Consider the following 14831-nt stretch of genomic DNA (forward strand, 5'->3'; position numbering starts at 1 on the left):
GGTAATCACGCTTTGCTTGTTATAAAATCATGTGAAATGAAAAACTATTAATACAGCAAAAAGTTAGCATGCTGTATGGCATATCTAACAAAAAATGTGCGCATGTTTTGTGTCTGCGTCCGTCGCATAAACATGTATCTGAAATCGTGAAAATCATGTATGATTTTTTTTAGTCATATGAGCTGTCATATTTACAGACCTCTAGCATGACCCAACCTAGTTTTTGCCTCTGTGAAGTCAGCTAGAATTGTGTGCACTCTGTCACAAAAGATAACTTTCTCCCTTGTTTAGTTTCATTGGGAATTTGTTTTTACTGCATGTTTGCAGGCATAAATCATTCTGACAAATAACCAGTTACACTGGTGCCTGTGTTTACTGAGTCTGCCACAAGATGCTGCTCAGTTTTATTTAAGCAACTGCTCCAACTTTACAGCACAACCCCATTACAGTGATAGTTATTCATCACAGTCTGAGAGAGCTGCCCTCCTAGAGCTCACATCTCTGCAGCCTGTTCTCTTCTGTCAACATTAGTTCTTACAGAAAGATCTTTGATTAACGTCACATGATCAAAACGTGTGATCAAAGATGCTTAGCTGCAACTGCTTGGCTCTGATTTTTTTCTCTCATTAAGACTGCTTGTGAAAATGTATCTAATAAGTGAGAACAATGTGGACTGAAATACTTAATCCTGATAAAATATAATTTACTTAAACATTGCGTTCTGGCTGTGGATAAAAGCCTGAGACTACATGCATCCCGGCTCTTATGTAAACTATACTATTTCTTCACCCTCAATCCCCCCGTTCCCCAAGACAAACAGCCTTATTAGTTGGTCATTAGCCGCCTCATTACATTTAAATACAGCCATTGCCTGGGCTCCTCCTGGAGTCTCATTACTGTGCCTTGCAGTTGTCTGTGTCTGATCTGACGCTAATTAGCTAGCAGCATGAGCGCTGTAAAACACACTTGCTCCTGAGGTCGTGAAATGAGCTGACTGGTCCCCGGTGACAGTGAGGCGCTGTATTATATGTGTGATTAATCAGGCCGGGAACCCGGGGGGCTCGGGAGGGGAAGCGAGGGGGGCGTGGGGGCAGAGGCCAGAGCTGCAGTTGTCTGACAGAGGTGCTGTGCCAGCAGGCCTCATTCAGCAGAGCTGTGATGAACTCAGACAGGGGAGAGTGGAGGAGCGCCGCGTGGCCAGAGGGGCCCGGACACAGTCAAGACATTTAGCTTCACTCGTGACTTGTGTCACTTTCTCTCCATGGAGGTCCCTTCAATGCATCCCCTTCAGATAAGAGGACGTGTGAACAGGCGGTCTGTCAGCCCACACGCTTAAAAAAGATCTGCCAAAGAGGCATTTCTCCAAAACAGTTTTTTCCTCTCTTTCATGGATGGGGAATTAAATCAGGACGCTGAATTTCTGACTGTCTGTTGGTTGGTTAGACAGTAGACAATGAGAATGACTGAGAGGTGTTTGTTTTGTTCTCTCGACATCCTGACAATGTGTTTGTCGATCAGTTATCACTGTGGGCCTCTGGGTTGTCCCTCACACACTAGGAGGAAGATCTGTTGAAGTGTGAGGCAGACGGGCCTGCTGGGCCCATTATCGTCCACTACTGACGGATACATTGAAGGCTTGGCTGGCTGGATGTGGGTTTATTAAAAGCTCTGCCCACAGCGATGGCTGCTGTTATTTATGCATGTTTGTGTCCATTAGGCTTCTACCTCCACATTTCCTCACTCAGGGCATCTGTCCATCCATTTCCCCACATGAAGGGAGCCTTCTCTGCACTTTGTGCTGCACTGGCATTATTGTAATCTCCATCCAAAAAACACACTGCTTTACATGTAGCCTGGCATCTTTTTACATTAGTGAGGCTCTCTCATCCAAGATTTATGACTGACGGTTTCCCCATCCATCCCTCAATCTAATGGTATAAAAGAGACAATGTTTTAAACATTAAAATGAAAACCATTTACAACTATGATCAAAAGAGAACACTTGGGCATTAAAGTTTAAAAGGCAAGGAGAAGTACAGCCATGTGGATGGACAGATGAGGTGGAAAAGAGATAAAAAAGTAGAGTACAGTGCACTCTTATGCACAGGAAAGAGGCATAAAGTGCTTTTGCGCTGCACTGCAAAACGCTGACCTGTAATTAATATGGCTGTTCCTCCGGGCAAGATGAGGATACCGGCTTTTTGGGATACAAACCCCGGAAGAATTCTTACCTGGTCGGGGGCTTTGTAGAGCAGTTTTATTTGAAAAAAACAACAATAAAAAAACAAAAGAACTCAAACTGTGTAACATGTCATACAATGAACGTACAACAAACTTTTGGGTGATTGCTGAAGCTGTTGGGAACAGTATTTGTCACATTTATCACTAATTGTCATTGGTCCAAGAAATAAATATGAAGCCTCATGTTCTGTGAATTCTGCAAAATATTGGTACAGAAAACCAATGTGTTTCGGCAGAAAGCCTTCATTAGAGTTGTATGACAAAGAGACAATGGATCTTAAATACCTTGCCAAAATGGCCACTATGAATTTATTCTTTCATTCTACTTTCTTCTAGTTCATGCATCTTGGTTGTTTTTTTTTTTTGTGTGAATCCTGTACAATAAGCAAGTTAATCACCACCAAGGATCTTTTTGAAACACTGCACCACCTTGGTATTATACTTGTTCTCTCTGACTCTCCTTATCATAGGGATGAGTCTTACTGTAGCTGGCCTTAGCTGTATCTGCATGCCCCTCTTACCTTGCAGGTTCTGGAGGGGGAGCGTCATGATGCCCCCTGCAGCGGCAGCAGCCACCAGGCTCTGGATGTTGGCCGTAGGGAGGGAGAGGACCAGGCCCTGCTGCCCGCCCAGGTGTCCGCCTGCGTTGAAGGGGATGAGGATGGGCTGGTTCATGCCTGGCGCTGCCCCGGACATCACCCCACCTACTGCGTTGGCCAGCTGTTGGGCCACCAGGAGAGACTGGAGCAGACAGACACACACACACACACACACACACACACACACACACACACACACACATACATGCATAGTATCATGGGTTATGGCCATCTAGGTTTCCAATATATAATCAGGGTTGGGTAGGTTACTTGAAAAATGTGTTCCATTACAGTTAATACACAAGACGTCATTTCAACATTGAGCCTATGCTTTAGCTCTCACAGAGCCTGATCTTTTTGGGTATATACAGTATAGCCCAGTTTTAGACCAAGCAGTAAATACATTATTACATATTTAAACAGCTGTAAATATCAAAAATGCACCAGAGAAATCCATATGTACAAGATGATGATATATTTTTGTATATACCCCAGAAGACGTAGTCTAAGACGTAGACGTCTACTAAACTTTCACTTTTAACCCTATGTAGCCTAATTTTAGTCTAGATATCTATAAACCATTTGGACATCTTTTAAACGGCTAATCAATATAAAACTGCTCAGTGGGTAGATACCTTCATAACTACAACCAGCAACATAATCCAAGGCATTACCCAAACTCAGTAACATATTTGAGGAATAAAGGTACAGATAAGACAAATGTAAAAAAGTTCAGAAAATTTATTTCAGGTTTGCATACAAACATAAATGTTCTTCTGTGCCACATTTTGTAAAGATGTACAACACCTGACGCTATTTAAATGACGGAATGAATTTCTTGCTTTCACTTTAACAGTATTCCCAGAAAAGTATTCCCTGTAATAGATAATGCCATTACTAGTATTCGGTTACCCAGCACTGTGTATAATGCATATTGCAGAAGACTTGTTTTACACAGATAAAATATTCCAGAATGATGGCATCATATTTCATTGGTGGAGAGACACACTGTTTTATAGCCTGGGAAACTAAATTGAGATAAGCAAAGAGGAATCAATGGGAGGATAAGGTCAGCACACCCGTACAGTAAAGCAGATATCGCCCAAGTGTCTGAATCACTAATCAATGTGTTTTGATGAATGCAGTTGTTTTGCTGCTGACTTCTGTGCTTTGCTGTGTCACAGACTGACAGTCGAAACACAGCGCCGTTGGTACTGAAAGAGATCAAATCCAGTCCTCGTGATAGAGCTGAGAATTTTCCTTTCACAGAGATGCAGAGTGATTTGTGTTTCATCTCATTGAGCAAACCTCTGGTACCATAGAAATGTGCCTGAAATACACGGTGCTTTCTGAAATAAAAAAAAGAGTATCAGCACTTTACTCTTTTGGTGGGGGGATACAACACATCACTCTAGTCCCTTCATGTATCCATTCATTCATATTAGTTAAAGTGGAATCTGTGCAGTCATACCCATAGAGGAAAAGATATGTTATCAGAAGTATCGCTCTGAGATATTTTGCACAGCAGAAGATCTCTTCAAATGTATTTTCCGAGGAAGTGGGTTTGGAAATACACCAACACATTTTTCATCGAGAGCTTTGAGCCAGAAGTGGGAAGGTTTATATCATGGCTGAAATCCCTGAATACAGAGGGAATGACATCTTAAATTTCATTCATTCTGATAAAACCTTTTTCAAATTATGTCAGCATTTGAGCATGTCAAACTGAATTTGCCACAGGAGGCATGACGCAGGAAATACTGTAGATGTTGCAAAATATTACAGAATTAACGCTTTAACGTAGCTATGAATTGTTTGGAATAAACTGACAGTAAAAGTACGTTGTCAGTTTGTGTTGCGGTCCAGAGTAAACCAGCCTTTAGACATTACAAGGTAAGCTTGGCTGCACTGTGGCCACAATGTTGACTCCTCCACCGTGACCTAAGCCCACAAGCCTTTAACTCCAATTGTCAGCTATCTGCTTCTGTTTTGCATGGTGTGTCTGCAGCTTGCGCAGGATGCAGAGGGGGCCGACTGGTGCGAAGACGCCACCGTACTCCCAGGCCCGGTGCTCCTAGGTGACAGGCGTGTCACTACGATAACCCTGCATGGTGCGGAACGCCAGCACCCGCTCCGACATACATGCGATCACAGTTTAAGAAATGTGAGGTTACGTGGGTTTAAAGCCACGAGGCTCGGAGAGATCTCAGGGCAAAAATATCTGCGCTGAAAGACAAATGAATACCTGTTTGTGTTTGTAAGCTGTTAAAAGTAAGAAACAGGAGCGTGGAGAGGTGATTGTTGCTGGCAGTAGTAATCATACGTATATGATTCGTCTCTCTCAACATTTGCTTTGATATACAACAACGGTGCATAAAAAATGACACTAGCTGACGCCTTTGAAAGCGTTCAAAATGACATTTGCCATTAACTTTAAAAAATGAATTAATAATTCGAGAGCTCAAAGAATCCTCAAAGGACAAAAACAAAGGCGACCCGTTTGTCAGCTGCAAGTGACATATGTTTAATCTTGCTTTTTAAACTAAATTTAATCTAGAATCGAAGCAGCAAATAATCAAAGACACGCTTTGAACATTTCATCGCTGAGTCAAACCAAATGAGATTGCCAGGCTTGACACTGAAGACAGCCTTACATAGAAGGGAATAACATTAAAAGACAATTCTACAATTATCAGATGTAGCCCTGATTTATTTATCATTACAGGCAGCTTTGGAGAACCAGGCAGCTGTTAGGCACACAGGCAGCTGCAGAAAGAAAGCACTTCAAGATCTTCAAGCACGCAAGAGCTCTTGGTCTTTAGGCTGTTTGTTGTGCCAGTTTAAGGCTGATTAAAATCTCCATCTAAGATATGAACACCATGCATGCCCACATGAAAATCAGAGATAAGAACACATTTAGTCGGAATATAATTAACTCAACTCTGCAGCCACACAACAAGCAACGCAAATATTTAGGGCGTCAATGCAGCTTTCGCTAAGACAGAGAAGAGAATCCCCAGTTACATTCATCTAGGTGTATGAGTGGTTCACCTTCTCCTTTTCTTCTGATACTCTCTCCCTCTGTGTCTCTCTATCTCTCTCTCCTTCCTCCTCCTCTCCATAGGTGCAGTTGGAAATGCTGTACAGTGCTTGGCAGGCCTGACAGCTGAGTGTTGAGAAGTGGTCTCCTAGGGGCCACACAGACACATATGCTGGGTGTGTGTTGAGCTGTGGATGGGGAAGCAGCCCAGCTCAGGACTGGATGTGGTACCCAGCCTCTCTGCCCATCAGGGGAGAATAGGCCCTTCTATCTGCCTGGCAGCTCTGGCACTGAGAAATTGCCCATAATCACCCAGATAGCAGACTTTTGTCATCCTAACTGCGAGTGGGACACAGAAGGAAGGTGGATTCATGTTGGGTAAACTACCATCGGATAATGGTTGTTCGAACAATATCCGGCTCTGGAGCGAGAATCTATCAAAACATATTGATCCTGGAACAAGAGAATTGGGTATGGCATGCGGAGCGCCTTTGTTTCTGAAAAGTGTTAGCTTCACAGAGACTGTACTGACAGCATTAATATATTAGATGGTGACTGTTGAGAGAGCAGCCTGCTGAGGCTCAGACTCTAACCGCTGGCTGCTTGAGATGCTTTTCTTCTTCATGTGTGTATTTCTTATCTATTACCAAAACAGCGGCCGCGAACAGCAAGCGTATTTATAATGAGCAAAGTGATTTTAATTAGGCTCATTCTTTATTTTGACTCGCGAGAGAAGCGGAGTGACTCATTCATCAGGGAGTTCACACTCTAAAAACCCGCCCGACAAAACCGAGCGGCTCTCCTCCCCTCACGTTTCCTCTTTTGTTTATCCTGATGAGGATTGACTGTCAGGCCCTTCACTGAGTAACACTGAGTGCTGGGAGAATGACCTTATTAGAGAGGGTGTTTGAGTGTTGAAGGAAACCTGACGCTCTGTGTATGTGTGTGTGTGTGTGTGCGGTGAGTGGTGATACTGAGCAACACTAATGAGATAGATGTTCATTAAACATCGCCGAGCCACCAGGCCAATAAATCCAATCAGATAGGACAATGCCTGATTGAGCTATTAACAGGGCTGGAGGCTGGCGCTCTTTGCTTTGCGCTCCTGCTTGTTTTGACAAGGGTTGTATTGTCGGCTCATTAGTGCCACTACTCAATCACTTTGTGGGATGATGTGCGACGACAAAACAATTTATGATTTCACGAGTTTAGCTGAAAATGAGTCATAGTGTAGGCAGTGCGGGAGGACATGAGCATTCAGCGAGGGAGCTTTGTGTTTTTTCATTGTTCTACTTCAAATTCGGGTTCAATTGGTTAACAGCCTCCCACTCACCTGTGGACCCATTGGGTATCCTGGGTGAGACTGACCCAGTTGACTCTGCTCAGAAGGACTGCTGCTGGTGTCGGACTGGACCGAACCGTCACGGGTTCCTGAGCGAGAGAGAGCGAGAGACAGATCCATGTAGAAGAAGAGAGCGAGAGAGAAGGAGAGAGAGAGAGAAAACAAAGAATAAGAGGAGATTCACCGCTATATCAACACAAACAATCTAAGCAGATAAACATGCAAGTGCGCACAGAGCGCCACGCTGTGATATTACAACACAGAGTCTGGTACGGAGCAGAGGAGGGCAGCAGGGAGAGAGGGAAATTTGTGTTTAAGTGCTTTATCAATAACCGCCGTAGCACTGAATAAATTACCACCCGGCGGAGAGGCTCATTGATGGGGGATGATGCATACTGGCGGGTCCCCGATGGCCCAGATTACCGCTGAGAGATGAAGCTCAACCACAAACGCTGGGGCCATATTATTCAGCCATTTACATCACTGAGTATCACTCATCTAAACCCCCCCCTCCGCTCTCTGTGCCTGCAGCTATGAGACACAATTAGACCTGTTTGCTACGAGGGCAGAGCGGAGCGCAGAAGACAGGGACATGATAACAAGCTTGCTGATGGCTGCAGGGAAAATAAAGGACACTGACTATTGGATATCATAACACTATCTCACAGAATCTCTCAACAGTGCACAGTGTGCGGACTGCTTTAAAAGGTCTGAAAGGCTGCTTTGACCTTTACCCTCTGACCCTGACGATATCTAGACGGCATGATGCCTCACTGTTGACACAGAGGCTTGTGGGATCCTGATGAATATTACGCAACTTCAAATATATTCCACAATCAGTAAGGGAAAGTTATCATATATAAGAATAATTACAATCACCAGTGTTAAAAATAGTGAATCTTGCACAAACAAACATGAAAAAAATAAATCCCTCTTAGCCTTTCTGTCTAGATGGAAAAAAAAGAACACCACTTGACTAAGAATTACTTTTGAACCCTGATTATCTTTGGGTGTATTTGTTTAAAAGTGAAGAAAACTGGCTAATAGAATGTAACACGAAAAGCAGTCTCAGACGCATTAGATCTTACTAAAGCAAAATCTACACTAAATTAGAACTGACATAATATCCAGTAAATCAATCCAGATTTGTGCAAACCTGGAAAAAAGAGAGCGAAAATGGTAGTGTCCAGGGTGATTGTACATCATTTTCTGGTTAATAACTGTTTATACTTTACAACAAACATGCTGTGGGTACACAAGTCAAGGTTGCATTGATTTTCAATGGAGCAGCTCCAACAAGTGCGTTGAAAAGAAGTCGTGATAAGCACGGAGGACGCATGACTTATGAATAAGGTGGTGAGGGTGAGAAAGGCCAGCCTGGACTTCCTGGAAGTAGTGGTACAGAAACAGACCTTAGCAAAACTATCTGCTATTGTAAACAATGACCTCTACTCTCTCCCTGACATGCTGTCAATACAATGGAGCATCTTTATTCACGACTGTCAATAAGACCTTCAGGCTTTCATTTGTGTCAACTGCAACAACATTAGCCTCAGCCAGCTTGCGTGAAGCAAATATAGTGGTCTCTAACTGTCCTTAAAGTGGTAGTCCACAGGATCTATGCATTTTTGATTTGAAGTTTCTGCACATAGAGATCACCTGTCAATCAAACAATATGTCCAGTACTGTGACGTCTTTTTCCTTGGATTTTCTGTTGATGAAGTTTGAGTTTCTGTAGGTGGCGCTCTTTTCTTTGTCTGCTCAGCCATGGTGGCTATCGCTGCTCATGCTAACTACCCAGTTCTTCTTCTGTTTATTCCAAGCAAACTGCTGTGGAAACGGAAATTGCATCACTTCCTGTGCGCTGGGGGATTTTTCCCGGGAAAGTCCTACCAGACACCGGGTGTTTCGAACAGCAAATGTAAAAGCTTTCATGAACTGGCTATAGGTCGAATCACTATTGTGTTCCATCAATCGGCGAAAGGGAGTAGCAAAACCTATTATTTATTTATATGAAAATGCTGTGGATTATTAATTTAAAGGTCAAATCATAATCCTTGATGTAAACGAATGGACAGCCACACCACAGCAATGTAAAACAAGGATTGGAGACACATGTGTTGTCATTCTCTAAAACTGACATCTAAATATGAGTTTTAAACGAAGGCCTGCTGAGAAACTGCATAAAATGTGTTTCTGTTACTGAAGAGAAATAGTCACATTTTGAGTTATTAGAGGAGGAAATTGATTTAAAAAGCAATTTTCATCTACTCTTCAAAAAACTGAGTTAAATGCTACTTTACAAGGATTTCAAAGCCTTTTTACCGCTGACATTGACAGTGCAGACGAGTGCCTGGGATCGCTATGGATACTTGTTGAGGCACAATAAATGTATCTTTTATTTTAAAATCCTTATCCATATAATCCATATAATCATTTTACAAAAAGGTTATATATCATCTGCCATGTATTATGAGTCTGTGCTGAATGCATTATATAAAGCCCTCACAAAGAGTTCATGAAATATCTTTTTAAATATACCGTGTTTGTCGTACAAGAGCTCTTCTTCTGAAAAAAATGAAGTGGATTTTCTCTATGAAGTCAAGGCAACCATGTGGAAAAGCATTTGAAGGCCACACAACCTGGTTAAATCATACAATGTTGGGAATGAATTTAAAAAAAAAAATGTAATCACATTTCCACCGTAAGATCGATTTTCTTAAATGGAACATCATGGCTATTAAATAAAGAATAAAGTCTTAATGCATTGTGTCTTTTTATTCACAGGTGGCAGGGAATTTTTTCCTCTCTCTTGAATACCTTTTTTGTTAACATACAGTGCATGCAATAGTTTCCAGTAGTTCTATGAAGGCTTTATACAAAACGCACTATTGAATAGCCTTGCCAGCGAGATCTCATTGCCTGTCAAGTATATTTAAGCATTACATTTTAAACTCCCCTCCGCCAACTAAAATCATTTCATCTTTACATAAAATCCAAATAATTGGTGAATGGCATGACCTACCAAATGAACCTCAAGCATTTGATGGTTGATTTGAAAGCCCAGGGGGAAGCCCGCTTCCCTAGCTGGTTCCTACCTCTGGCTGGCTAGGCCTGCGTCTCCATAAAGGTCCACATCCTCTCGCTTATCAGCCTCACAAGCAGTAGGTATTTTGACAGCCCAGTCTCTTTTCACCAATTATTTCACCCATTATGGATCATACACAGCCCCACCCTGTGGCCTCAGTATCTAGAATTAGGATCAATCTGAATATGCAGCGAGGACTTTGACTGTATCAGATTCAACATGCAGCCGCAGATAAAGAACCATATCATCATAATCTGCTGTATCATTTTAAATTCTAGTTTTTGGAAAAGTGGGAAGTAGATTTTATGCAGCGATAAATGTGATTTATTGTATAGGTCGTTCAACAGGATTTTACTTTAAAGTATTATCTCTTAAACAGAGACTCGCATTTGATTGTTTCTAAGCAGTCAATTCTCACTTTAGATGTTATCAAATTAACATAATTTCTCTCCTCCTGACTTGAAACAGTCTGTTTTTCATTTAAAATTTCCCTGCAGACTCACTATCTCAATGGCATTCATCTAAATACAGTTGGCACACCATGATAACAATAATCTACCCAGCAGTTTCAGTGAGCAACTATTATGCCAGTGGCTTATTTAGTTACCATTAAAACACAATAACAATGCCAATTAGCTGAATTAATATACTCCATTAATAATGAGGGAATAACAGTATTGCAAAGTGCCATATAATGCCATCAATAAGCACTGCTCAGGACAGTATTGCTCATGAATGTAGTTAAAATATTGGTTGTGAATAATGTATTCTATTTGATAAACAGAGTGGGAGATGGCTTACTGAATAACGATTACTCGAAGCCTTTCATTGCATCATTTCACAATAAGTTAGAAAGCTTTATCCCCTTGCAAATATCTGTAACGTTAACACGTTTATCGCTGGGGGAAAGATCGATAATAAATAAATACACATGCACATCTTTCCCCTAAGGATTGGTGTAATTTCTTTAACTAAATTAAATAGCTGACAGGAGAAATATCCTGGGAGTCAATCTTCAATTCTTTTTTATTACTAGATTCTTTGCACTTGTTTTTTCTTTTCTTTCCTTAAAAATCTACTTATCAAATGTGAATGTTTCTTAAATGGATGTCCAGATGGAGATTAATACTGGATACAGAAAAAAAGAAAAGAAAATATCTTGATCAAACCTTTACTAAAAAGAAAATCCTTTGATGCTGTGATTATACACAGGTCGCACAATGGATAAAATGGAATGAATGGATGTATTGATGTGAGGAGAGATGAAAGAAGAGGCCAAAAGGATGAAAGAACAGGTGACGCACATTCAACATAGCTTTACATTTATCTAGCACATTCAAGCATCGTGTACCTTTTTAGAATTTTCTAAGCACTTAAATTACTGCTGTAACAGTACAAATGTGCTCAATCACATCTTCACTTTGAATAGCTTAACACCTTTAGCCCATACATGTACAGTTTAACAAATTATCTTTTCCATAGCCTTGAATGGATAACTATAGAGGGGATGAAGTAAGTTCATGTGCAATGAGATCTCATACAAAAAGTTTCATTACAAAACGTTATGTATCCATTTAGGAAAATTTGCTACGTGAAATCTGGCATTATTTGAACTATTTTAAAAGGAAATGTCTTAAGATGACTCTGAACTTCAATACTAACCCATAATGTGCTTAACTTCCCTATAGTAGTCAACAGAGTGGATGTCTTTTTTTTTTCTTCTCATTTTGGAACGAAACTCTTCATATTTACATGACATTTTCACTGAAATTACTTCAGTTGTATACATCTCTTTTGTATTTCACCAAAATAATGATCTTTATTACGGAGCTCAGAGTGTGATTTGATGTGACTTATGTCATGGAAATATTGCCAATATCCTCCACTATATAAATTCTCTTTCATTGATCACCAAAGTGGCCACTGGAGAGCTACTTTCAATGCCACACAAGGCAGAAGGCCTTTCTGTGGGCGGGGGGGGGGCAAAGAGCTATATTTATTTGACATCATTTGGCCTGTCTTAATGCAGAGTGCCCCAAGGACTAGACTACAAAACAATTAGCCTGGATTTCATAAAGCAATCAGCATGCCACCTTGTCTAATGCAACCGCTTCATACATTGACAGTCTGAATAAAATGGGTGTTATTGAAGGCTTTGTGTTCATGTTAGCTTTCGCCTCAGTGCATTTATGAATCAATTTTTGCCCATAAAAGAAGCTTTAACACTTAAGCTATTTTAGTGGAAATGCATTATGTAAGTTGTCAAATGTAGGAGAGAGGCCTGGTAACGATTCAGGCTATTCAGAATGAACAGCCAACCCCCTTTTTATAATGGTCCTTTTGAAAATGTCTGGCTGAGTGCATCTGTTTGCTATTTAGATGGTGTCAATCATTCTCCATTGAAATCTAATACATATAAAATGATTTCACATATATAAAAAGGGCTTTAAGATTACATGCTTATTATATTTTGGATTATTATATGATTATGAAAACAACAGAATCATCACAGTAGTGCAAATTACAATGCATGTGTTTTGCAAAATCATACAAAACAAACAATATGATTTTCATGATTAAATGTGTGTTGTGCTGGCGATTCAGAGCTTTCATGCCGGACCGGGATCTGTGAGGTGCTCAGGCATAATGGATGGGCCAGATAAACAAGAAGTCACATCATACACAAGGTTTAATTCCATCAATACACAACCAACTGTCCCAGATTGTTTGACCATTGATTTTGTTAATACCACTTGGAAACCTGATGTGGCATTGGGGCTGTTATGAGAGCGAGAGAGAGAAGAGAAAGAGAATTTTTATTTTATTTTCCTATGGTTAATCGACTCACGCTGCGTCAAAATACACATTAATAAGGTCCAAAAAGTCATGTTATGTACTGGGCGGAGCCCTGTATAGTACAGTGCAGCCTACAGTATGCAGTGTGTGCTTTATAGCGCTTGACTTAACTCCTTGCAGAATGCAAGAGAGCCAGAATCACCAGTGATTTAGCTCTGTGTTTCATTACTCCCACCAAAGCCCTCAACAATAACACAGGGCATAATCTGCTGCCAATAACTCCAGGTGCTCTTAGTTAGATGGCTCCCACTGGACCTGGAGGGAAGTAATACTCTGTTTAGAGGCTGGGGTGGAGAGGCTGCTAGGGATAGGTCAATAGTGTTTCGGGGATAGAAACTCGCCAGAGACTGACTTTTGAGTGGCTGCCTGTAATACTATTAGTTGCATTATGGCTACTGCTGGTGCTGCTGCTGCAAAGAGAGCTGTCATTTCCTTAATTAAGAGCCCGGCGCGGGGCGGCAGGGGGAAGAGGCCACGGCAATCTCTCCGGGCCTCAACATTAAGGGCTGATTTCTCATGGCGCAAGGGCATAGACCTTACAGGCAAAAAAAAAATATCTATCTCATTCATTATTCTGGCAATAAGTGGAATCATGGAGTTAAGGAATTACATAGGAGGTAGTGCCCCGGACTGTGCCGAACAGAAAGGATTTTACACCTCAGCAGTTCTGCGGCTATTTCTGAGGCGATTGTTAAGCCACACTCAGAGCGGGCGAGATCCAGAGGACAGAGAGAAAGAAGGACAGGCAGAGAGGAGACGGAAGTGATGGGTGAAGAGATGTCTCCATTGACAGAAAACTGCAAGGTTTTAAATGCAAACAACAGAAAATGACACACTTTGGTTTGCATGAAGAAGCCCCGTGTTTCTGATGAATGGAGGGACTATGGAGAATCTGTATGTAAATGATGCTTATAGCAGTAAGGGCCTATGCTCCCATACTTATGCTCTTACTCATGGCCACAGGTCTTCACCAACAGGCTCTCTGAGATGAGAGTGCTCTGCTCCTGCTCTTACCTGTCTCTCCCTTGATAGTGGAGTGGAGATGGAACCAGCACAAGCACAAGAGGGACCAGAGGGAGCTAAATTGGTGAGAAGAGGCAATGCCCATTTCAAAGGTCAAGAAGGAAAGATGGTGTGATGGAGAGAGGAAGAGGGGAGAAGGGAAGAGGAGTGGAGGGGAGGGGGGGAGAGGGCTTTTGTGCTGCTCTCGGGGGACTGGAACACTTTGCACATGAGCACATCTGTTGTGGAGCGTTCTCCTCATTCCCAAAGCAATGTCAACCTGATTAGCTCAGGGTTGAAAGAGGCAAATAACAATCCAAATTATTCTTCATCCTTTTATGGCCATCGGTGAAGGCGGGACGGTGAGATCAAGACTAGCTTTAGAGGAGCTGTAAGCCTTTTAGGGGATGCCTGCCTCACTATTGCTCCTCCTCTTAAATTACTTAAATGATATTTGTGGTAAATAGGATTCTGTCGGTTGCCCCCTACATCCCTGTCCTGAAAAAGGCCTTCCTCTCACTCTCTGTATCACCCATCTCTAGGTGTTCAATATGTTTAACACGAGGCTCTTCTGACTTTAGATAAAATCAAAGAAATCATGTTGGTGAATGATGTGATCGCAGAAAGTCCAATAGTTACAAGCAGTAAATAAAATATGAAATA

At 41.6% G+C, this 14831-nt stretch overlaps 1 protein-coding gene across 1 annotated transcript in view; it reads right to left on the reverse strand.

The window, feature by feature from the left end:
- Window positions 1-14831, reverse strand: part of pou6f2 (POU class 6 homeobox 2) — a 64468-nt gene that overhangs the window by 41917 nt on the left and 7720 nt on the right. Inside the window, exons 2-4 of the mRNA XM_071921500.2 lie at window positions 7214-7311; window positions 6156-6170; window positions 2763-2982 (exon numbers count right to left, since the gene is read on the reverse strand). Of these exons, the coding sequence (XP_071777601.1) occupies window positions 2763-2982; window positions 6156-6170; window positions 7214-7311 (333 nt within the window). The remainder of the gene's footprint in view (window positions 1-2762; window positions 2983-6155; window positions 6171-7213; window positions 7312-14831) is intronic.

The sequence above is a fragment of the Centroberyx gerrardi genome, chromosome 22, assembly GCF_048128805.1.
Source record: "Centroberyx gerrardi isolate f3 chromosome 22, fCenGer3.hap1.cur.20231027, whole genome shotgun sequence".
Taxonomy (NCBI): Eukaryota; Metazoa; Chordata; class Actinopteri; order Beryciformes; family Berycidae; genus Centroberyx; species Centroberyx gerrardi.